This window comes from Ranitomeya imitator, chromosome 1, assembly GCF_032444005.1.
Source record: "Ranitomeya imitator isolate aRanImi1 chromosome 1, aRanImi1.pri, whole genome shotgun sequence".
Classification (NCBI taxonomy): domain Eukaryota; kingdom Metazoa; phylum Chordata; class Amphibia; order Anura; family Dendrobatidae; genus Ranitomeya; species Ranitomeya imitator.
Genome location: NC_091282.1, coordinates 926,528,453 through 926,555,458, shown reverse-complemented (window position 1 = coordinate 926,555,458; position 27,006 = coordinate 926,528,453). Strand labels below are relative to the sequence as shown.

Below are 27,006 nucleotides of genomic sequence, written 5' to 3'. Positions count from 1 at the left end.
GGGCCTGCGCTGTGTGTTCCTATAGTGTATGTAGTGTACCCCGATTCCCCATGTATGCTGAGAAATAACTTACCAAAGTCGCCGTTTTCGCCTGTCAATCAGGCTGGTCAGGTCGGGAGGGCGTGGTGACATCGCTGGTTCTTCCTCAGCTTTACGTTGGTGGCGTAGTGGCGTAGTGGTGAAGACACAGCGCGCGATCTGCGCTGTCATCCCTTTCGTCGGTGGGGGCGGCCATCTTCCTGGGGCCGCGCGTGCGCAGATCGAGTGCTCTGCTGCACGGGGCTTCAGGAAAATGGCCGCGGGATGCCGCGCGTGCGCATTAGAGATCGCGGCGGCCATTTTCCCAAAGCCGAGATGCAAACTCGGCTTTGGGAAAATGGCCGCCGTGATCTCTAATGCGCACGCGCGGCATCCCGCGGCCATTTTCCTGAAGCCCCGTGCAGCAGAGCACTCGATCTGCGCACGCGCGGCTCCAGGAAGATGGCCGCCCCCACCGACGAAAGGGATGACAGCGCAGATCGCGCGCTGTGTCTTCACCACTACGCCACTACGCCACCAACGTAAAGCTGAGGAAGAACCAGCGATGTCACCACGCCCTCCCGACCTGACCAGCCTGATTGACAGGCAAAAACGGCGACTTTGGTAAGTTATTTCTCAGCATACATGGGGAATCGGGGTACACTACATACACTATAGGAACACACAGCGCAGGCCCTATTTAACAGTATTTATAGCTCAATCTCAAAAAACGGGGTGAAAGGTTCCCTTTAAGACCTTAACAGGTCAAAACGCGTTGGTCGTATCATGCACCCCATCACTTGCTGTACTACTATGAAGCAAGGATTTTAATGGATTTGTCTCAATAAATTGAACTTTTATCCAAGTTTCACGCTGGAGATTTACTTCCTCCCCTTTTTTTCTGTTGTGGACAACACCTCTGATCCAGGCACTTCCTTGCGTGAATTTCATTCTGAGTCAATCAAGACTTTTGTTCCTGAGCAAACTTGCACACAAGGACTTCTGCTTCAAACTGGTGAGCTGAATTTTTTCCCCTTCCCTTTTTCCTGTGCATACACTCACTCTACAATGTTGCCACCACGATGTTTGAAGATGGGATGATGTTTTCAGAGTGATGTGCAGTGTTGTTTTTTTCCCATACATAGCATTTACCCACAAAGTTCTACTCTGGTCTCATCTGATCAGAGCAAACTACTAGCATAACTTCTTATGGCATAGTTTCAACAATGGCTTTCTTCCTACCATAAAGGCTTGATTTATGGACCATGTGACTAATAGATATTGTGCAGACAAATTCTGTTACTTTAGCTGTGGATTTCTGCAGCTCCCCCAGAGTGACCATGTGCCTCTTGGCTATTTCTCTAATTGGTGCTTTCCATGCTTGGGCTGTCAGTTTACGAGGATGACCATGTCTTATTAAGTCTACAGTTGCAAAATACTTCTTCCATTTTGCGATGATGGACTTAATAGTGCTCTGAAATATGTTCAGAGAATTGGCTATTTTTTACAACTTAAACCTACTTTACTCTTGTCTACAACTTTATCCCTGACATGTCTGGTGTGTTCGTTTAGTTTTCAAGATTCTGTTGATCCATAATGTTTTCAAAGAAACTTCTGGGGCTTACACAGAGCAGCTATAGTTATAATGAAATAAATTACACATAGGTGTTTACTAATTATGTGACTTCTGGAGGCAATTTGTCACTCAAGATTTTATTTTGGGGTATCAGATTGCATGGAGCTGAATACAAATCCATGTTACACTTTTCAGATTTATATATTTTTTAAATATTTAGAAAACCATGTGTCATTTCCTTTACACTCAAATTCCAGGAGAACTTGCAGAAAAATGTCTGAGTTTGCCTCTAGCCCCTCCCTCCTCATCCACTTTCCATGTAATTTTAAAAACATCAACTGTGATCTCACAGAATACAGATTTTACAGATTTTACCCATGAACTGAGAGTGAAGAATTAGTCGTAGCAGTAAAATAAACATCAATGTGTTGTATTAATAATCAAAATGTGGTGCAATATACAGCATCTATAATGTTCTTTCCAGGGTCCTCTGTTATGTGGTCTTTATTGCTTAGAATTTTTCACTGTGCCCACATGATATTGTTTCATTTATTTTAAAATCTATATGTATCAGAGATTGATGCTGTTGAATAGCGGTGTGAGTGGTGGCATGCATGCAATATGAAGGGTGTTATTTACCCCATTGGATGTACACACAACAATATGTATACTATTTTTTATTTAATATATTTTACGATTTCACTTACCTTAAATAGCAATTCACCTATCAATCCATTCCAGGTACCATCGCCTTGAGGACTTCCATATTTATGATCTGCAGCAACATAGATCTCATACTTGAATCCCAAATAATTTGATAAGGCATCCAGGACGTCAATAGAAAATCCTTGGTATTTCTTTGGCTTTCCCAATACATTTTCTAAGACCATTACAAATGGTTCTTCCTGGTAAATAAACAAATAATATTGATGAATTTTTTGAAAATTAAACTAAGATTTATAAAGTGCAATCAATATTACCTACTTCCTAGAATCATCTATTGCCACTAGTCTTATCACAAAGTGTCCCTCTGCTGGGACCTCCATCATTCAACTGTTATTTGTGGAGAGACCTACTTTGACTTTAGTTTAACGCCTCCTCAGGAGAAATAGAGTATTGCATAGGATCCATGAAAATAAAAGAGCGGTTTGTATATGGCAGCTCCTCCACGTTAAAAGACTTTCTTTTATTAACTTAAAATTCCATAACACAGTAAATAAAATCAGATTTTTGAAACCAGACAATCCTTTTGTTTTACCTCTCTGTATATAAGAAACAACAGCATGTCACTGTAATTTGGCTGAATTGTTCATTCTTGTAAGTAGCATGTGCAGCTTTTATTACTTTGGCAAAGATGCACATTAAAATTCTGTATAATAAGAAAGATTTATTTTATATGAAAATTCTCTCTCATATCTGCCACTGTAGCCTTTGTTGCTCTGCTATTTGCATATGAATATATATCAAGTAAGTGAATTCATGGTTTTCTCAATAATTATTTTACTATTAGATAATTGCTTCTCAAACTCTAAATTTTAGATTCATCCACTTAACACTATTGCAAATAATTGCTTACTTGATTTACAGCTTTGTTTTACAGCTGTCCTTGCTCATTTAAATCTTTAATTAAATAAGAGAAAAACACTTTCTGGTCATTTAGCAAATAAAAATGAAACAAATTATATATGATTGTTCTGAATGTTAATCTCCTGGGATTGTGTTTGTGCGATTAGACTATCAATCTATTATAAAATGATTGTACACCTTACCACATTTAACCCCTTTCTGCCATTGGATGTACTATTCCGTCCATGTGAGGTGGGTCCTAATTCCCAAGGACGGAATAGTACGTCCAGAGCAATCAGCCGCGCTCACGAGGGGAGAGCGGCCGATCGCGGCTGGGTGTCAGCTGACTATCGCAGCTGACATCCGACACTATATGCCAGGAGCGGTCATGGACCGCCCCCGGCACATTAACCCCCGGCACACTGCAATCAAACATGATCGCAGTGTTCCAGCGGTATAAAGAAGCATCGCGCAGGGAGGGGGCTCCCTGCGTGCTTCCCTGAGACCCCCGGAGCAACGCAATGTGATCACGTTGCTCCGATGGTCTCTTACCTCCTCCTCCCTGCAGCAGGCCCAGATCCAAAATGGCCATGGCATCCGGGTCCTGCAGGGAGGTGGTTTCACAGTGCCTGCTCAGAGCAGGCGCCGGGAAGCCTCCCTGAGTGCATGTCAGATCGCTGATCTGACACAGTGCACAGCAAAGTGTCAGATCAGCGATCTTACACTATAACATGATTCCCCCCTGGGGCAATGTTATAGTGTAAAAAATTCCTAAAAATATTCCTAAAAAAGTATTGTTCCTATAAATACATTTCTTTATCTAAATAAAAACAAAAAACAATAAAAGTACACATATTTAGTATCGCTGCGTCCGTAACGACCTGACCTATAAAACTATCCCACTAGTTAACTGTTGTGAATTCTGTGGCTGAATTCACTCCTGTGGTCACAAGTGGTACTGCAGCTTCTGAGCTTCCTCCCTCAGGTGTTCTGGTGAGCATGTTAACTGCTTCATTACTTAACTCCGCCTGATGCTGCTATCCTTGCTCCTTGTCAATGTTTCAGTGTTGGATCTGAGCTTCTCCTGATTGTTCCTGTGACCTGCTGCTCTGTATAGCTAAGTGCTTTTTGCTTTTTTTGTTGCTTTTTTTCTGTCCAGCTTGTCTTTTGTTTTGCTGGAAGCTCTGAGACGCAAAGGGTGTACCGCCGTGCCGTTAGTTCGGCACGGTGGGTTTTTTTTTTGCCCCCTTTGCGTGGTTTTGCTTTAGGGTTTTTTGTAGACTGCAAAGTTCGCTTTACTGTCCTCGCTCTGTCCTAGAATATCGGGCCCCACTTTGCTGAATCTATTTCATCCCTACGTTTTGTCTTTTCATCTTACTCACAGTCATTATATGTGGGGGGCTGCCTTTTCCTTTGGGGAATTTCTCTGGGGCAAGTCAGGCCTATTTTTCTATCTTCAGGCTAGCTAGTTTCTTAGGCTGTGCCAAGTTGCCTAGGTAGTTGTTAGGCGCAATCCACAGCCGCTTTTAGTTGTGTTTAGGATAGGATCAGGTGTGCAGTCTACAGAGTTTCCACGTCTCAGAGCTCGTTCTTGTATTTTTGGGTATTTGTCAGATCACTGTGTGCGCTCTGATCGCTAAGCACACTGTGTTTCTGGATTGCCTTCATAACACCTGTCATTAGCAAACATAACAGTAGAACTTTTTCTTTCCCTCTATTGAGAATCATTAGTTTTGGCTCCTTGTACTGTTATGTTTGCTAATGACAGGTGTTATGAAGGCATAACACCTGCCTCACAAAAATCAGTCATTCTGCCTCACAAAAATCGGAATAAAAAGCGATCAAAATATGTCACGTGCCTGAAAATGTTACCAACCCAACAAAAACATCAACTCGTCCCACAAAAAACAAGACCTCACATGATTCTGTGGACCCAAATATGGAAAAATTATAGCTCTCAAAATGTGGGAACGCAAAAAATATTTTTTGCAATAAAAAGCATCTTTCAGTGTGTGATGGCTGTCAATCATAAAAATCTACTAAAAAAACCCACTATAAAAGTAAATCCAACCCCCCTTCATCACCCCCTTAGGGAAAATGTAAAAAAATTAAAAAATGTATTTAGTCAGTATCACACAGGACAGGATTAGATACACGGCTCAGCAGTCAGTATCACACAGGACAGGATTAGATACACGGCTCAGCAGTCAGTATCACACAGGACAGGGTTAGATACACAGGACAGGTTTAAATACACAGGAAAGTATTAGATACACAGCATGTCAGTATGCAATCCTCTCCTATACACTCCTCTCTCCCCATGGGTTGCTCTCCCTCCTATGCACTCTTCTCCCCCTGCATGTCTCTCCATGGGTCGCTCTCCCTCCTATGCACTCCTCTCTCCCTGCATGTCTTTCCCCATTGTGGTTTATTATTTTTGTTGCAGGAGAAGAGGGAGTCGAGGATTATGCATTTGGTAAGTATGGTTTAATTAAGATTAATAAAGGACTTTATTCTGGCTGTGTCTTTATTTACAATATAACTACAGGATTAGTAATGGATAGGTGTCATATAGACTCCTCTCAATTACTAAGCCGTGGGCTTGATGTCACCGGACAATACGAAGGTGACATCAACTCCCGAAATATGAACCCCACTTGCTGGCTGTAAAATGGTTAAATGACAATGAAGTAGAGTCCCCAGACCTCAATGCAATAAGTACTTGTGGGTAGTGCTGAAAGAAAACTGTATACATACCAAAGTTAGTAGACCAGTATGCGCCAGTTTTGGGAACGTGTAGAAGATATGTTGAGATATCTTTGAATCTGATAGAGAGCAGGCCCAGAAGGAATCAAACAGTGTTGAAATCCAAGGTGGATTTACAAAACACTGATAAATTAATAAAAATTAAAAACTTGATTTTTAGGAGCAAAACAGCAACTATGCAGTGACCTGATAAGAATCTGCATAACTTATCGTATGCAAAATAGTTGCAAGTCAAATTGATGTATGAGACAGCCAAGATTATTGTCTATAAAATGATGGAAGTCTCACATCACCCTTTTGCTCATCAGTGTGCTCATTATAATATGGGTAACTGTTGACATGTCCGTGTTTTTGTTATTTGTTGTAGAACGTGTATGAAATCCTGAAGGCATGTTCATTTTTAATCTGAGTCACGGATCAAAATTATTCATACAATTCTATAGGACGGTAAAAAAAACACTGACATCTCGCACTGCCATCGATAGATACTTTGCATTTGTAACATTATAATGAATAGGAAAAACTTTGCAATTTTTTTTAACCCTGCTGTTGTCTTCGGTCAAAAACGACCGACCTTGAACTTCAATATTCTTTAAAATATTCAAGATGCGGCTCTGAAACCCGTGGCCAACCGACCCCTCCTCATTTAGGTCAAGCAACCAAAAGTTTCAGAACCGCATCTTGAACACCCCAAAAAATACCAAAGTTCAATATAGGTCTCCCCAGACCGAAGACAACAGCAGGGTTAAATCATTTTTGAAACACTAATAGAAAAAAAAAAAGAAACACTGATGAAAATCTGATCCATTGTGCCATCTATGTTTTACCTAGTAGAAAATGAATGGCCTGAATGAGACCAAATGTACAAAATAGTTTCAATGAAAAAGTAAAAAAGCAAAAAAATGCTACTAATTAAACCTCTATAAACAATAGATTATTTAAAAAATTCCAAGTTCGAAGCAGCTGGTCGACTGAGCTTTATTTGGACTGAAATGTAACCTATGTTTAATGCAGTAAAGAGAAACCTGCTTTAATTATCAATGCTCTTCAATCACCGAAAATGATATATTTGTAACCAGCAAACATATGAGTAATAAAACATAATTGTGGAAATGCGTGATTACTAGTGTTGAGCGATACCGTCCGATACTTGAAAGTATCGGTATCGGATAGTATCGGCCGATACCCGAAAAATATCGGATATCGCCGATACCGATATCCGATACCAATACAAGTCAATGGGACATCAAGTATCGGAAGGTATCCTCATGGATCCCAGGGTCTGAAGGAGAGGAAACTCTCCTTCAGGCCCTGGGATCCATATTAAAGTGTAAAATAAAGAATTAAAATAAAAAATATTGTTATATTCACCTCTCCGGCGGCCCCTGGACATCAGCGGGAGGATCCGGCGTCCGGCACGGCTTCTTTCTTCAAAATGCGCGCCTTCAGGACCTGTGGAATGACGTCCCGGCTTCTGATTGGTCGCGTGCCGCCCATGTGACCGCCACGCGACCAATCAGAAGCCGCGACGTCATTCCTCAGGTCCTAGAAGGCGCTCATTCTAGGACTTTAGCTGAGGAATGACGTCGCGGCTTCTGATTGGTCGCGTGGCGGTCACATGGGCGGCACGCGACCAATCAGAAGCCGGGACGTCATTCCACAGGTCCTGAAGGCGCGCATTTTGAAGAAAGAAGCCGTGCCGGACGCCGGATCCTCCCGCTGATGTCCAGGGGCCGCCGGAGAGGTGAATATAACAATATTTTTTATTTTAATTCTTTATTTTACACTTCCGATACCGATACCCGATATCACAAAAATATCGGATCTCGGTATCGGAATTCCGATACCGCAAGTATCGGCCGATACCCGATACTTGCGGTATCGGAATGCTCAACACTAGTGATTACAGCAAAATAGTATTTATCAGCCTTCTGAAGCTGGAAATAAATCAATGTCAAGCTGGGGAATAGATAATATGTACACTTTATCACGAACTGAGGTCGCTCAGCCTACGCTTCAGGGGTCATAGCACATACTGTATGTGCATCTGTACAGTGATTCTGTGGATGAGATGGAAAACTATGAAAGCATGATACAAATTAAAGGTGTTGTTCACTACTATGATATTGATTAACTAGCCATAGGAGGGATCATTAATATGTTATCAGTGGAGGTATGATGCCTGACACAAGTGTTACCTGTAGGCTGAACAATCTGAAAAGAAAAGAGCTAAAACAACCTACTAATGCTCTTAACAAGTCCGATAAGAGCTATGCATGTCTTCAAAGTTGGATATAATTTATTATTCTCAGAGAGTACAACTTAGAGGGAACAGGCCCTACCATCCCCACCAATCAGCTGTTGCCAACTCAGGTTGTGGCAGGTTGTGAAGCATGTGAAATGGAAATACACTGCTTGCTACACCATTTATGGGAGCTTCAAAGGCACAGCTGATCAGTATCTGGAATTCATTTGCATAGGAGCTGATCTTCAGTATTTGTTTTTAACTGTTTTTATTGATTTTAAAATTTTAAAAGGAGAGGGATGTGGATGGGGAAAAGGGAAGTAAACGAAGAGGTGGGAGGGAGGGGAGGTATAACTGGGGGAAAGGGAAAGGTGAGGAAGATGACAATAATAACTAGAAAACTCCAAAGATACAAAATTCAATCTCATTTGTATATGGAATTAAAGCAAATATAGAATGTATCTCTTTTACTATTATATTATGATTTAGTAGTTCTTAATGACCAGTATATTGAAGTAAACCGGGAAAAAAAAAATACAAAGATTATGTGTTGACCAGGTCGGCAAGTAATGTCTATCAGCCAGACATTGACTCTAAGTGTCAAGAATCAGTTTGAACACCAAAATATATCTTAGATTTAGGCAATAGCGGAAATTAATTTCCATTTATCCCATTTCTTAGACTGTTTTTTTAAGTTACCGTTATTAATAGCAAAGTGTGACTCCAATGAGTAGTGTTATGATATTTTTTCCAAAATATCTGAAAATTTTGGTACGTCTACTCTTTTCCAATACAATGCCAGGGAATTCCTAACCACAAGGAAAATATGAATGATAACAAATCATATCAAAGGATCAAACTCTTCCAGGACAATTGAGAGAAGAGCGGTTTGTAGAGTTAACTGGAAGTGTCTCTTAAGAAGAAAATCAATACAGTTACGTCCATATATATTTGGACAGAGACAACATTTTTCAAATTTTGGTTATAGACATTACCACAATGAATTTTAAACAAAACAATTCAGATGCAGTTGAAGTTCAGACTTTCAGCTTTCATTTGAGGGCATCCACATTAAAATTGGATGAAGGGTTTAGGACTTTCAGCTCCTTAACATGTGCCACACTGTTTTCAAAGGGACCAAAAGTAATTAGACAGATTAAATAATTGTAAATAAAATGTTCATTTCTAGTACTTGGTTGAAAACCCTTTGTTGGCATTGAATGCCTGAAGTCTTGAACTCATGGACATCACCAGATGCTGTGTTTCCTACTTTTTGATGCTCTGCCAGGCCTTCACTGCGGTGGTTTTCAGTTGGTTTGTTTGTGGGCCTTTCTGTCTGAAGTTTAGTCTTTAACAAGTGAAATGTCAGTTTGGCTGCATTTGGCTGGATCTGAGCACACAGTAGTGCTCTGAATACCTCAGAATTCATTCGGCTGCATCTGTCCTCTGTGACATCATCAATAAATACTAGTGACCCAGTGCCACTTGCAGCCATGCATGCCCAAGCCATCACACTGCCTCCGCCGTGCTTTACAGATGATGTGGTATGCTTTGGATCATGAGCTGTACCATGCCTTCACCATTTTTCTCTTTCCATCATTCTGGTAGAGGTTGATCTTGGTTTCATCTGTCCAAAGAATGTTCTTCCAGAACTGTGCTGGCTTTTTCAGATGTTTTTTAGCAAAGTCCGGTCTATCCTTGTTATTCTTGATGCTTATGAGTGGCTTGCACCGTGCAGTGAACCCTCTGTATTTACTTTCATGCAGTCTTCTCTTTATGGTAGATTTGGATATTGATACGCCGACCTCCTAGAGAGTGTTGTTCATTTGGTTGGCTGTTGTGAAGGCGTTTCTCTTCACCATGGAGATTATTCTGCGATCATCCACAACTTTTGTCTTCCGTGGGCACCCAGGACTTTTTGCATTGATGAGTTCACCAGTGCTTTCTTTCTCAGGATACACCAAACTGTAGATTTTGCCACTCCTAATATTGTAGCAATTTCTCAGAAGGGTTTTTTCTGTTTTCGCAGCTTAAGGATGGCTTGTTTCACCTGCATGGAGAGCTCCTTTGACGGCATGTTTACTTCACAGCAAAACCTTCCAGATGCACGCACCACACCTCAAATCAACTCCAGGCCTTTTATCTGCTTAATTGAGAATAACATAAAGAAGGGATTGCCCACACCTGTCCATGAAATAGCCTTGGAGTCAATTGTCCAATTACTTTTGGTCCCTTTAAAAACAGGGTGGCACATGTTAAGGAGCTGAAACTCCTAAACCCTTGATCCAATTTTAATGTGGATACCCTCAAATGAAAGCTGAAAGTCAGAACATCAACTGCATCTGAATTGTTTTGTTTAAAATTCATTGTGGTAATGTCTATAACCAAAATTAGAAAAATGTTGTCTCTGTCCAAATATATATGGACGTAACTGTATATAGCGATACTTGTTTCCAAAGACCTTTGATTTTAGGGCAGCTTCAAAAAATATGGAGTAGATTTTCATGTAATCCGCAGTTTCTCCAACAAAGGGGTAAATTCTTTGAATCAATGCGAGAAAGGCGAGAGGGGGTATAATACCATCTTATAAGGGTTTTGTAGTAGGCCTCATGAAGTATAATGGAAATGTTGGATGAATAAGAGTTTCTGATGGCATTTTCCTATTGTTCAGGACTAATGGAAGTATTTCATTCCTATTCCCACTTTTCCATATACGCATTTTTATAGAAAATGTTATCTTTATTAAAATAACTCTAAAGGTTTTTAGTGCTCCATAAAAATTTATTGCTAGGGTTATTTAATGGTAGTGAAACAATTTCCGACTTCTGGTTTTTATTGCTTTTGAATTTACGGATACTCTCTTTTATTATTAAAAAAAAACATAAAGTCTTGAGAAGCTAGATTAAATTTTTCCTTAACTTCTTTAATGGGTATAAAGCTGACCCCATTGTATAAATCTATTACTTTTTTGATACCTGTTTGTTTGAACCTCAGTATTTGTGAGCTGCTAAACAATTAATGGAGGTGAGGAATTCTGCTCTGTAAACTCTTTACATTCTGCCATTGCCAGAGATGGTAATAGCTGATCTATGGGGTGCTGGGCATCAGATCACCATGAATCAGATATTGATTAACTTTCACAATTATATTATCAATATTCTATCAGTAGAAAAAATCAATCTGTATTGCAATTATCAAGAGTTAATGAGTAAAGGAGAGGAAGTTCAGTCAGCACTCCTTTGAATAGTTGTTAATACTGTCATATGTTCATATGTTTTTGATGTATTATCTGTACAGTAATGTTGATTACTGTAGTGTATGGTTCATTGCATTTCTTATATGTGGGACTACGAAAGAATAGGGAGCTGAAAAGAAAGGGTTACAACTGACCAGCCTAAATAGTGGGAGGTGTTTTTTATGAGAAAAAGAGAGTAATTTCCTAATCAGGGTCAGTCAGCATTTGGAAGTGACCTGTGAAGGAAAGATAAGCAAGTAGTGAAGCTTCAAGCTAGGTGTGTACATAAGAAAACATAAGTTTGTGGTAGCAGAACTGTTACAATTGTAACTAAATAAGAGACATTCTGAATTTTAACATGGCCAAAACATCCTGGATGTCCTAGCAAGTGGAACAGACAGAGTGAGTGCTCAGCTGCAGTAGTTATGGCTGTGATCTCAGAAGGCATAGCTGTGGATGGGATCTACTATTGGCTAACACGGTACCAAGATATGTAGCTTTCCTGTATCATAGCTGTGGATGGGAGTTTAATGAAGACATAGTAACCTTGCCAGACAAGGGCACAAGTACAGCAGGGATGTTGGCTGTGGTCAGTGAAGGACAGATAGATGAAATTGAATATCCAAGCCATTCATGCTGCATTGTAGAAATATTACTCACAAGTGATGTGCTGCCACCAGTAAATTTCACATTTTTTTTTATAAGGCACCTTTCATCCAGCGTTTTCTCCAACGTTCAGTGGCTCTATCTTTATGTCCAAATTCCCAGCAAAACGGGATTCGGGCATATGCGCCAATGGGGCAATTGAGTATAATAGTGCAGAAAGTGTCACTGTGTGTCAGTCATGATGTGCCTATTAGAAGTGGACAGCAATTTATAGTCTACTGCACCTTGACTAAACCACTAGACGTAGGAGAATGCACTGCACGGAATGACCATAATCCAGACTGAGTCCTTCTTTACTACATTTGATATCCCTGATACTACATATGGGGTTCTCTCAGATGGGTTTGCAACAACAGTGAGAAACATAAGTCACATACCGTCAGGGATCCAATTCACTAGTGCATGGGGTTCCAGGAGAACATTTCGGACTATGCAACCCTTAAAAATGCCCAGAAGGTCACCCTAACCCCGAATTCCAAAACAGAAAAATAGTACATTTTAGGTTTAGGGCTTGTATAATCTGAAATTTAAATATTAACTTCTAAGGGAATAAAATGCATCGACCCATGTTCATGTTGATCAGTTGTATAGGGTCAGACTATCTCAACTCGATCTTCCAAAGCATTACTCAGATTTGGAAAATCAATGAAGATTAATAGAAAGATGGATTTACTAAGAACTTTCTAAAAAAAATACAATGTCTTGATTTCCAATAGTAGCTAACTACAGCACAGCTTTCATTTTTGAAGAACAGGACTCAAAATAAAAGCTAAGATGGGATTGGTTACTATGGGCGACATTGATCGAGATTTTTTGTATCAGATATTGTATGTTTTAAATGGTTTGAATTAATACAAATATGCATAATATTTTTTATTGTGTACTAGTGAAATTTCCTGTTGTATATGGACTGTTTTGTTTATTTTTGTGTGCAAGCCAACATTGCTGCAGAAAAGTGCATTACAAGCTATATTCATCTGCTAAAAAGTTAAATAGGTTGTCCACTACAATGTGTAGTGGGCAGATCCATATAAACCTTGGAAATAAGGCTTTCTTCAAATACTTTGTGTGTCCAAATGTGCCTATGAGCAGTGCTATTGCAGTCCGCTTATCCTCATCACATGATGAGTTCTCTCTCGCACGGCTTTCATTAGCAGAGTGCAGCAAGCCTGCGCAATGCTGAGCTGTGAAGAGAAGCTTCACACACAGCCCAGTCACTCAGGGAGACCGGGTCCCTCCTTGGTGGTGCCGGCTAAGCTTCCAATTCCGGAAGTAGACGTGACATCACCGGACATAAGAAGCAACTGCAGCCATGAGTCACATGATGGGGATGAGCGGATCGCAATAGCGCCACTGACAGGCACATTTGGAAACACAAGGTATTGGAAAAAAGCCTCTTTAAGGTGTAGCCTTTACTCTCTTTATGATATGTTCATTCATATATTAATCTCTAAAGTTCATTAAAATATTTTGTGTGCTTGGAAAACATTTCATACACACAGAGGAATTTACAATTGCAGGATTTTTTTTTTCCTAGAGATTCATTGATGGCTGGGAATGCTGATTCATTTTCAGCCAGTAATGCATTTATATTTTTATACTAAGCACAACTTATCAAGTTTCTAGTATTTAGACATTATTTTACCTTAAACATTGTGACATTTGCTGCGCAGCTCCGTACCTACACTTCAGAAGCACAATGATAACTTTTTTTCCCTTAATTTATAACTTTAACATACTTTAAAATCCAGAATATTCAGTTCTAAAAAATAAACTCCAATGCAGGACAAGAGGATACATTTTATTACTGAAAGTGACAAGGTAATTAGTAATAAAATGTCAAAAGACAATTACAAGCTTTCAAGGCTACTGCGAGATTTCCTTCATTTTTCATCTAATGCTTGTCAGCAAAGGACAACTTGTGTATGTTTCTTGTCACATTCTCCATTTTCTGTTTTTTTCTCAGAGTCTCAATTTTTCCATATTTAAAATGTAATTATTTATTCTTAACAATAATCTTAAATTAGTATTAGTGGTGTGAATAAAGCCTCTGGACCTCAATGCAAACTCTATACAAGGGTTCCTTCCTACCATCTGATAATTGTAATGCTAGGATTTTCCTATGTGGCAGATAGATCCTTGCACCCCCTCAGACACCAAGGACAAGCTGTTACTGCTACATTTGTATGGCTTCTATTCACATCCCGGACTGAGAACTAAAAATAATTTTTTGCAAGAAATAAAATGCGATGAAAGCAAATCTTTTTTGGACCCAACCATCATCTGATTGCAGCAGGTTCAACTCATAAATCCCCCAGTTGTAATTAACAGTATAATATGACCATTCATTACCCTTTGTAAGAGTAGATACAAATAGAAGAATGGGCTTGGCCCTCCTAAATAAGAGCTACTTCTTGTTAGGGGATTTATGCTATGATTTATAGAGGCAGGTCTTGAATGGGAGCATTGGGAAAGACACAGTCCAGTTGCAAATAAAGTTAAATCCAATTATAGAGCCTCTGTCAGTAGGATAAACCCTCCTAAGCCATCTTTATAGGCATGGAGGTCATGAAAAGTGGAATAAAATGATACCTTGGTGTCTGCGATCTGCTCTCCTATTGCTGAGTAATCCACATGTGTGCTATACTGTGATTTGACTGAGCTAGAACCTAAACACATTTAATAATGACAGTCAATACGTCTTTTAACTGACCTGAGATATAAGAGAATAGCCTCCCCATACCGGTGACAATCCAGCAGCTGTCGGCTGTACGCTATAGCTGACAAATTGCTGCATCAGCCACGATCAGTGTTTGCACCATCCAAATCCGTTTAACCCCTTAGATGCCGCTGTTAATAGTGACTACATCATTATAAATGGTTATCAGAGTGTGGGGGCTTCCTCTTTATCCAAATTGGTGCCCTCAGATCATGATTGTGTGGTCCTGATGTTTGCAATGGCAATTCATGACCAAATAGCGGCCTTAGAGTCTGACAGCTATAGTAATCTGTTCAGAAGTTAGAGGCATTTAGGTGGTAAAAATACACATTTTCATTTCTGTCATGCCATTTTGCATTAATTCCTGTAAAGCACCTGAAGGGTTAATAAACTACCTGACTGCAGTTTTCAATATAATAGGGGGTGCTGTTTTTAAAATGGTATCATGTTTGGGGGTTTCCCAAAATATGAGACCCCTAAAGTGACTTCAAACATGGATAAGTTCCTAAAAAAATAAATTTTGTAAATTTCCTTGAAAAAATGAAAAATTGCTGCTACATTTTTAACCCCTTAGAGACGGAGCCAAATTTTTGAAATCTGGCCAGTGTCACTTTATGTGGTAATAACTCTGCAACGCTTCAACAAAGCCCAGTGATTTTGACATTATTTTTTCGTGACACATTATACTTTATGATAATGGTGCATTTAGGTCAATACGTTTTGTGTTTATTTATCAAAAATATCAAAAATTTGATAAAAATGTTAAAAAATTAGCAATTTTCAAAATTTGAGTGATTATCCCTTTAATCCAGATGGTCATACCACAGCAAACCATTAATAAATAACATTTCCCACATGTCGGCTTTACATCAGCTTCATTTGTAAAATGTTATTTTATTTTTTTAGCATTTTAGTAGGTTTAAAAATGTAGCAGTAATTTTTCATTTGTTCAAGGAAATTTACTAAATTTATTTTTTTAGGGACTTATTCATGTTTGAAGTGACTTTAGGGATTTCATATATTGGGAAACCCCCAAACGTGATACCATTTTAAAAACCGCACCCGCTGACGTATTGAAAACTGCTGTCAGGTAGTTTATTAACCCTTCAGGAGCTTTATAGGAATTAATGCAAAGTGACATGACAGAAATGAAAATTTGCATTTTTACCATCTAAATGTCTCTAACTTCTGAACAGGTTACAACAGCCGGCAGACTCTAAGGCGGCTATTTTGTCATGAATTGCCATTGCAAACATCAGGACCACACAATCATGATCTGAGGGCACCAACTGGGATAAATAGGAAGCCCCCACACTCTGTTATCCATTTATAATGATGTAGTCACTACTGACAGCAGCATCTAAGGGGTTTAACAGATTTGGACGGTGCAAACACTGATCATGGCTGATACAGCAAGTTGTCAGCTATAGTGGACAGCCGACAGCTGCTGGATTGTCACCTGTATGGGGAGGCTATTCTCTTATATATCAGGTCAGTTAAAAGGCGTATTGGCGGTCATTAAGGGGTTAAACCTCCTAAAATGCAAACAAAGGCAAACAGGATCATGGGGTGCATTAAAAGAGGTCTGGATACACATGATGAGAGCATTATACTGCCTCTGTACAAATCTCTAGTTAGACCGCACATGGAGTACTGTGTCCAGTTTTGGGCACCGGTGCTCAGGAAGGATATAATGGAACTAGAGAGAGTACAAAGGAGGGCAACAAAATTAATAAAGGGGATGGGAGAACTACAATACCCAGATAGATTAGCGAAATTAGGATTATTTAGTCTAGAAAAAAGACGACTGAGGGGCGATCTAATAACCATGTATAAGTATATAAGGGGACAATACAAATATCTCGCTGAGGATCTGTTTATACCAAGGAAGGTGACGGGCACAAGGGGGCATTCTTTGCGTCTGGAGGAGAGAAGGTTTTTCCACCAACATAGAAGAGGATTCTTTACTGTTAGGGCAGTGAGAATCTGGAATTGCTTGCCTGAGGAGGTGGTGATGGCGAACTCAGTCGAGGGGTTCAAGAGAGGCCTGGATGTCTTCCTGGAGCAGAACAATATTGTATCATACAATTATTAGGTTCTGTAGAAGGACGTAGATCTGGGGATTTATTATGATGGAATATAGGCTGAACTGGATGGACAAATGTCTTTTTTCGGCCTTACTAACTATGTTACTATGTTACTATGTAAAATAAAATATCAAGCGAAAAAAAAACTGTGTTATACAGTATATGTACCTGCGCTTAGCCTAACAGGGTGCTGTAGTAAGCATAAACGGTGGGTGATTACCTGATAAGTAGAGTAATGGGAAGTCCGGTTAGGGCATGTGTGACACAACTGGGGTTACTCGTATGCAGGGACTAGAGTGGGAGATAGTACAAAGAAAGGTAATATGTCAAAATATGTAAATAAAAATAGTGGGCCACTAAGAATAAAATAGTAGTAATATTAAAAACACAATCGAAAAGAATCTGAGCTCTGCTGTACTGTTAAATGCCTATATATATGAAGCTATATAGCATAAGGGGGGGCTGGTGAACTACCACCCTGAGCAGTGCACTGCCTGACATAAATAGTATGTGTACATACGTAACTCCAGTGAGTGCTTCAGGTGTATAACAAATGGAAGTCCAGTACCTGTCATGTGAGTTACCGCAGGAAGGAATCAGGTAGACGATTGCACTACAGATGTCCGTAACTTGTAAGTATAAAAGCAGAGTAGAAGCGTATTACTTAGCTTGGTTGAGCGTTGTCTTGAGCAGTCCTCAGGCAGCTTATGCAGGCGCCGTCCCGGCCGGTGACGAGCGCTCGCGCGGCCTGTGTGAAGTCCTGTGCGATGCTGTGCAGGACCTGCAGTGACGTTCGGGTCACGTTCTCATGAGTCACGTGGTGCCCTGGATGATGCTACGGTGCGCTGTGGGAGCCAAAAACCAACGCGTTTCGGAAAAGCTTCGGTTTCCTTCATCAGGGTTGGCTCCCTCTGCGTGTGCTGGCTTTTTATAGCGATGGTCTCCTTTCTCATAGGTTCAATTAAAAGCAAAGAGTTCCACCTCATTATTCAGGCCCCTTGGCTTTAATGTATCCAGTTCGAAAATGTGTTTAGTTTCCTCCCGGGACATTTGCTTAATAAAGTCCCCATTGCGCCAGTCCTGTTGCACTACTTTAATTCCCATGACTTTAATGCCCCGTATAGATCCTTCATGGTGAATGAGGAAATGCTTAGATAGTGGGTGTGTGTCATATTTGTTACGTATGTTCCTAAGGTGTTCGTAGATCCTAATATATAGGGGATGTTTCGTGCGCCCTACATACTGTTTCCCACAGGGGCATTCCAAAACATAGATAACTCCTTGTGTCCTACATGTTATGAAATCTGTAATGCAGATTTCTTTGCCTGCCTTTGATATAACACGTTTTTGCTTTGTTGGTTGTATTGATTTGCACATACTGCATTTCTTGCAAGGAAAGAAGCCCTGGAATGTTTGTTTGAAGGGGCCCTTTTCGTTGCCTGCGGATTTAGGGTTACGTACCGTAGGGGCAATGATGGTACCTAGATTGCGCATCTCTTCCAGATGCTAAAATCAAAGATAAAGATAATATAACAAAAGATAGTTCCCCCTCTGACCTACAAGCTCAGTGCGCAATACCAATCATCACTCAGTACAATTCAAATGTCCATATACTGAGGAAAATTGTAAACAAACGCTGGGGCCTTTTAAAGGATGATAAAGTAATAGGAGATATCCTACCAAATTATCCGCGCTTCATTTTTAGGAAAGCGCGCAATCTAGGTACCATCATTACCCCTATGGTACGTAACCCTAAATCCGCAGGCAACAAAAAGGGCCCCTTCAAACAAACATTCCAGGGCTTCTTTCCTTGCAAGAAATGCAGTATGTGCAAATCAATACAACCAACAAAGCAAAAACGTGTTATATCAAAGGCAGGCAAAGAAATCTGCATTACAGATTTCATAACATGTAGGACACAAGGAGTTATCTATGTTTTGGAATGCCCCTGTGGGAAACAGTATGTAGGGCGCACGAAACGTCCCCTATATATTAGGATCAACGAACACCTTAGGAACATACGTAACAAATATGACGCACACCCACTATCTAAGCATTTCTTCATTCACCATGAAGGATCTATACGGGGCATTAAAGTCATGGGAATTAAAGTAGTGCAACAGGACTGGCGCAATGGGGACTTTATTAAGCAAATGTCCCGGGAGGAAACTAAACACATTTTCGAACTGGATACATTAAAGCCAAGGGGCCTGAATAATGAGGTGGAACTCTTTGCTTTTAATTGAACCTATGAGAAAGGAGACCATCGCTATAAAAAGCCAGCACACGCAGAGGGAGCCAACCCTGATGAAGGAAACCGAAGCTTTTCCGAAACGCGTTGGTTTTTGGCTCCCACAGCGCACCGTAGCATCATCCAGGGCACCACGTGACTCATGAGCACGTGACCCGAACGTCACTGCAGGTCCTGCACAGCATCGCACAGGACTTCACACAGGCCGCGCGAGCGCTCGTCACCGGCCGGGACGGCGCCTGCATAAGCTGCCTGAGGACTGCTCAAGACAACGCTCAACCAAGCTAAGTAATACGCTTCTACTCTGCTTTTATACTTATAAGTTACGGACATCCGTAGTGCAATCGTCTACCTGATTCCTTCCTGCGGTAACTCACATGACAGGTACTGGACTTCCATTTGTTATACACCTGAAGCACTCACTGGAGTTACGTATGTACACATACTATTTATGTCAGGTAGTGCACTGCTCAGGGTGGTAGTTCACCAGCCCCCCCTTATGCTATATAGCTTCATATATATATAGGCATTTAACAGTACTGCAGAGCTCAGATTCTTTTTGATTGTGTTTTTAATATTACTACTATTTTATTCTTAGTGGCCCACTATTTTTATTTACATATTTTGACATATTACCTTTCTTTGTACTATCTCCCACTCTAGTCCCTGCATACGAGTAACCCCAGTTGTGTCACACATGCCCTAACCGGACTTCCCATTACTCTACTTATCAGGTAATCACCCACCGTTTATGCTTACTACAGCACCCTGTTAGGCTAAGCGCAGGTACATATACTGTATAACACAGTTTTTTTTTCGCTTGTTACTTCACTCTCTCTCCTCTGTGTGGTGAGGAGCAGTACCCGCAGCTACCGTTATCCATCCCACTAGCGCCGCTAATACACTATTGTAAAATAAAATATCATTTTACAAATGGTGCTGATGTAAAGCAGACACAAGGGAAATGTTATTTATTAACCCTTTGCTGTGGTATGAACATCTGGATTAAAGGGATAATAATTCAAATTTATAAAATTGCAAATTTTTTAACATTTTTCTCAAATTTTTGATATTTTTGATAAATAAGCACAAAACATATTGACCTAAATTTACCATTATAATAAAGTATAATATGTCATGAATAGTGTTGAGCATTCCGATACCACAAGTATCGGGTATCGGCCGATACTTGCGGTATCGGAATTCCGATACCGAGATCCGATACTTTTGTGGTATCGCATATCGGTATCGGATCCATAGTGAGGTGTAAAATAAAGAATTAAAATAAAAAATATTGATATATTCACCTCTCCGGCGGCCCCTGGACATCACGCTGGTAACCGGCAGGCTTCTTTGTTTAAAATGAGCGCGTTTAGGACCTGAGGAATGACGTCGCGGCTTCTGATTGGTCGCGTGCCGCCCATGTGACCGCCACGCGACCAATCAGAAGCAGCGACGTCATTCCTCAGGTCCTAAACGCGCTCATTCTAGGAATTTAGGACCTGAGGAATGACGTCGCGGCTTCTGATTGGTCGCGTGGCGGTCACATGGGCGGCACGCGACCAATCAGAAGCCGCGATGTCATTCCTCAGGTCCTAAACGCGCTCATTTTAAACAAAGAAGCCTGCCGGTTACCAGCGTGATGTCCAGGGGCCGCCGGAGAGGTGAATATATCAATATTTTTTATTGTAATTCTTTATTTTACACATTAATATGGATCCCAGGGCCTGAAGGAGAGTTTCCTCTCCTTCAGACCCTGGGAACCATCAGGATACCTTCTGATACTTGGTGTCCCATTGACTTGTATTGGTATTGGATATCGGTATCGGCGATATCTGATACTTTTCGGGTATCGGCCGATACTATCCGATACCGACACTTTCAAGTATCGGACGGTATCGCTCAACACTAGTCATGAAAAGACAGTCTCAAAATCACTGGGATTTGTTGAGGTGTTGCAGAGTTGTTACCACATAAAGTGACACTGGTCAGATTTTAAAAATTTGGCTCCGTCACTAAGGGGTTAAAAATACAATGCGGGTCCCCCAATGGTCCTTAACAACCAGTTTGGGACCAGCCTAGAGGGTATGTACCCCACTCCTACATAGTCCAATCTCCCCTATCAGCATATAAGTTTTAGGATCGTTAATGAGCACAACTTACTCTTGCAGTGGTGCATTGTAGTCGAAAGATATGCCAAATTCATTAAAAGGCACATATTTCTTAATGAAATTGGCCCAGCATACCCTTTATCAAGAATAGCATGCAAAATGCCAGGCCTGAAGTAATGTTTTCTCAGTTCATCTACTATATAATTGTCTAAGGGTCACTTCCGTCTTTCTGTCTGTCTGTCTGTCACGGAAATCCCAAGTCGCTGATTGGTCGCAGTAAAACAGCCACGACCAATCAGTGATGGGCACAGTCGAGTGGCAAAATGGCCGCTCCTTACTCCCCGCAGTCAGTGCCCGCTCCATACTCCCCTCCAGTCAGCGCTCACACAGGGTTAATGACTGCATTACACCGCGTTACACGGTGTAACGCACTCTTGTCACGCTGCTATTAACCCTGTGTGACCAACTTTTTACTATTGATGCTGCCTATGCAGCATCAATAGTAAAAAGATCTAATGTTAATAATAATAAAAAAAATAAAAAAATCATTATATACTCACCTTCCGTGGGCCCCCGGATCCAGCCCAGGTCTTTCCCGCTCATTGAGATGGTCCGATCCATGCATTGCGGTCTCGCGAGATGAATACGTGCAGTCTCGCGAGACCACTACGTCATCATCTCACGAGACTGCAATGCACCGCGCAACCAATCAGTGACATTGGCGCAGGATTTAAATCCCACTTTGCTGATTGGTCACGTTTAATTATGATTTTCTGTCAGTCACAGTGCCACGTAGTTCAGTCACGTTTAATGAACACTTTCTGTCAGTCACAGTGCGCTGAACAGATACTTCTTTACTGTACGCTATCACGATTTATGCTTTCTGTCTTAGAATGGGTCATAAGCGAAAATATGTCAATGAGGATGACAGAAAAGCAGCAGCAGCAGTAAGGCAATGACAATGTCAAGAGCAACAGACACTTCAACAAATTGCCGCTAGACAAGCCCAGGATGTGGAATCTCACAGACAATGTCGGGAACAGGAGACATCACAACAAACTGCCGCCAGAGAAGCCCAGGATGTGGAATCTCACAGACAACGTCGGGGACAGGAGACATCAAAACTAACTGCCGCCAGACAAGCGCAGGATGTGGAATCTCATAGACAACGTCGCCAACAGGAGACATCACAACAAACTGCCGCCAGACAAGCCCAGGATGTGGAATCTCACAGACAACATCGAAAACAGGAGACATCACAACAAACTGCCGCCAGACAAGCCCAGGATGTGGAATCTCACAGACAACATCGCCAACAGGAGACATCACAACAAACTGCCGCCAGACAAGCCCAGGATGTGGAATCTCACAGACAAAGTCGGGAACAGGAGACATCACAACAAACTGCTGCCAGACAAGCCAGGATGCAAAATCTCACAGACTACATCGCCAACAGGAGGCAACACAACAAACTGTCGAATGACAGGAACAACATGATTGCCAAATTAATAAAAAACGAATCCTCTACCAACTAAGGCAAGCTCAGGACAATATTCAACATCTTGCATATTACGTAACAGACAATAAAAGTACAATTATTGAACACTACTGTGGGAATATGAATACAGTTTGCTATAAATGCGACTCTCAGAATTTCATTGATGAAAAACCATCTGACAATCAGTTTACTCAATGCTGCCAAAAAGGAAAAGTTATGCTACTGAGAGCTCACTACTCAGATCTGTTTGAGCAGTTGATGAAAGGAGCGCATCAACACAGTAGAAATTTTATGGAAAATATCAGAAGCATCAACAGTTCTCATGCGTTTGCATCATTTGGTGCCAACATTGCACCGCCCTCTGGATTCGGACCGTATTGTTTTAAAATTCACGGCCAGATCAACCACCGCACTGGAACTTTTCACCCAGAAATAGGACAACCACTAAAATTTGCGCAATTATACATCATTGATACAAATGAGGCTACAGAACAAAAGATGAACCTGAAAGTGTGATGCTGAACTGATGAACCAAATTGCTGTACATTTACAAAAAATAAGTCCATTTGCTGCCACATATCGCATGCTAGAAGACATTGAAGCTGAGGAGGAACAGATGGCTATACAAAATGGTACTGAAATGCCTTCTATTGTCATGGCCGTTAAACAAGAACATAAACAGGATCCCCGACTTTACAACAAACCACGTGTAAGTGAGGTCGCAGTTTTTTTTCAAAACGATGATGGAGAGCCTCCTTTTCAAAGGGATATAGTAGTCCATCTTAAGCCAGACCAAAACAATCCTTTGGTTCCTAAGACACAACGAATTAGCATTTTGCACAGCAACCTTGATGCTCTTCTGTATCCACTATTCTTTCCAAGAGGTGATCAGAGGTGGCATGAAAACCAAAACCAGCAAGGAACTTCAAGAAGAATTGCACAGCTGCAATACTACAGTTTTCTTCTGTCTGTCCGAAATTACTTCAATCCTACTTTAAACGGTGGGAAACTGGCACAACCATACATGTTGACGCATATGTTAAAATTGAAGCTAATTGTCTAAATTTTATAAGAATGAACCAAAAACAACTTAAAGTTGAAGACTACTGCGTTCTTCAAGAACATTTGCAAAAACAATCAATTGAAAAAGGAATTCCAGTTGGAAAAACAGTATTTCTCCCGTCATCGTTTGAAGGTAGCCCCCGCAACATGCAACAGCATTATCAAGCTGCAATGGCAATGGTAACAAAGTATGGAAGACCTGACATTTTTGTGACAATGACCTGTAATCCTAAATGGCCGGAAATTACCTGGCAAAAAGTTGAACACAGACCGGACTTAGTCGCATGCGTATTTTGACTGAAACTCAGCAGCCTTTTGAAAGACATAGAAAATGGGCTTTTTGGAACAATCGTAGCAATGGTACATGCACATGTGAATATACTAATTATCTTAGACGTAGATTCAAAGTTTCGCACAGAGAAATAAATTGACAACATAGTGTGGGCTGAAATTCCTAACCAAGAAAAGTATCCTGAACTGTATAATATTGTAGTCTCTCATATGGTTCATGGCCCATGTGGTGTAACAAATCCAAAAAGTCCATGCATGGAAACTGGAAAGTGTACAAAAGGGTTTCCAAAGGAGTTGAAACAGCACACTATTAACCCCTTCACGACATGCGCCGTACTAGTACTGCACATGCCGTGTCACCCCCTTTGATGTGGGCTCCGGCGGTGAGCCCACATCAAAGTCGCGACATGTCAGCTGTTTTGTACAGCTGACATGTGCGCGCAATAGCGGCGGGTGAAATCGCTATTCACCCGCCGCTATTAACCTGCTAAATGCCGCTGTCAAACACAGACAGCGGCATTTACCTACCGCATCCGGCCGGGCGGCCGGAAATGACGTCATCGCCGACCCCCGTCACATGATCGGGGGTCGGCGATGCATCAGGAAGGTAACCATAGAGGTCCTTGAGACCTCTATGGTTACTGATGCAGGCCTGCTGTGAGCGCCCCCCTGTGGTCGGCGCTCACAGCACACCTGCATTTCAGCTACATAGCAGCGATCTGATGATCGCTGCTATGTAGCAGAGCCGATCAAGTGGTGCCAGCTTCTAGCCTCCCATGGAGGCTATTGAAGCATGGCACAAGTAAAAAAAAAATGTTTTTAAAAATATGAAAAAAATATTAAAAATATAAAAGTTTAAATCACCCCCCTTTCGCCCCATCCTAAATAAAACAATAAAAAAAAATCAAACATACACATATTTGGTATCGCCGTGTTCAGAATTGCCCGATCTATCAATTAAAAGAAAGCATTAACCTGATCGCTAAACAGCGTAGCGAGAAAAAAATCCAAAACGCCAGAATTACGTTTTTTTGGTCGCCGCGACATTGCATTAAAATGTAATAACGGGCAATCAAAAGAACATATCTGCGCAAAAATGGTATCATTAAAAACATCAGCTCGGCACGCAAAAAATAAGCCCTCACCTGACCCCAGATAATGAAAAATGGAGACGCTACGTTTATCGGAAAATGGCATTTTTTTTTTTTTAAGCAAAGTTTCGAATTTTTTTTCACCACTTGTATAAAAAATAACCTAGTCATGTTAGGTGTCTATGAACTCGTAATGACCTAGAGAATCATATTGGCAAGTTAGTTTTAGCATTCAGTGAACCTAGCAAAAAAGCCAAACAAAAAACAAGTGTGGGATTGCACTTTTTTTGAAATTTCACCGCACTTGGAATTCTTTTCCCGTTTTCTAGTAAAAGACATGGTAAAACCAATGATATCGTTCAAAACTACAACTTGTCCCGCAAAAAATAAGCCCTCGCATGACCATATTGATGGAAAAATAAAAAAGTTATTGCTCAGGGAAGGAGGGAAGTGAAAAACGAAAACGCAAAAATGAAAAAGGGCCGCGACTTGAAGGGGTTAAAGACTTGGATGGCTACCCATCCTACTGGCGACAACACATTGATAACATTGTTTGCAACAAAAATTATAAATAACTCATGGATAGTTCCATACAACCCGTACTTATCAAAACGCTACAACTGCCACATCAACGTAGAAATCTGTGCTTCAATAAAAAGTGTAAAATATCTTTTCAAGTACATCTACAAGGGGTATGACAAAGCTAACATTGAAAAACAACAGAAAACAGTCAATCATGATGAATCATCAACTTTTGTTGACTCAAGATACGTCAGAGCTCCAGAAGCTGCTTGGAGGATATTTGCGTTTCCAATGCATTCACAGTTCCATGCCATTATACATTTAGCTATTCATTTACCAAATCAACAGCAGCTTTATTTCTTTGAAGATGCTGAAGTCAAAGATGTCTCAAAAATATTAAGCACAACATCACCATTAATGGAATGGTTTTGCTGAACCAACTTGATGAAAACGCAAGGCAGTATTTGTACCGAGAGATTCCAGAGCATTACATTTGGAATAAAACTTGGAATCCAAGACAAAGAGGAGTTAGCAGAATAATTGGACGCATGTGTACTGCTAGTGTCAATGATCAAGAAAGATATTGCCTTCGGCTGTTACTACTGCATGTCAAAGGAGCTACAAGTTATGAGGATTTGAAAACAGTTAACGGAGTATTGCAGGATACGTTTAAAGCTGCAGCTTTGGCTTTAGGACTTCTATTGGATGATACTGTGTGGAGACTTACTTTAGAATACGCAGTTATCCTACATATGCCTAAGCAACTTCGTGAATTGTTTGCCTACATCTGCGTATTTGGACCACCTATAAATCCGGCTCAACTTTGGGCAAATTTTAAAGAACATCTAATCAAGGATTACTGCTTACATTTTCACTAAAGAAGTGGAAATTGTCAAAATTGCTAATCTTATGTCATGCAAGATGTCCAAAATGTGTTACTACTGCATGGAAACAGTTTTCGTACTTTAATTTGCCACAGCCTGCAATTCAAGTTCCACAAGTTCCAGAGTATGATGAAGCTTAATAATTATTGTTGACAACAGAGAAAAGAAACTCCTTAAATGAACAACAACGGATTGCATATGATACTATTGTGAGTGCTATAGAAAACCAAGCAGATGCAAGGCCAAAATGTTTCCTTATTGACGGCCCAGGAGGGAGCGGTAAAACATACCTCTATGAAGTTTTAACCCCTTCATGACCCAGCCTATTTTGACCTTAAAGACCTTGCCGTTTTTTGCAATTCTGACCAGTGTCCCTTTATGAGGTAATAACTCAGGAACGCTTCAACGGATCCTAGCG

The 27,006-nt window shown here is 40.7% G+C and overlaps 1 protein-coding gene across 1 annotated transcript in view; it reads right to left on the bottom strand.

Moving 5' to 3' along the window:
• Window positions 1-27,006, bottom strand: part of GRID2 (glutamate ionotropic receptor delta type subunit 2) — a 2,297,645-nt gene that overhangs the window by 606,048 nt on the left and 1,664,591 nt on the right. The window contains exon 10 of the mRNA XM_069743575.1: window positions 2,302-2,499. Within this exon, the coding sequence (XP_069599676.1) occupies window positions 2,302-2,499 (198 nt within the window). The remainder of the gene's footprint in view (window positions 1-2,301; window positions 2,500-27,006) is intronic.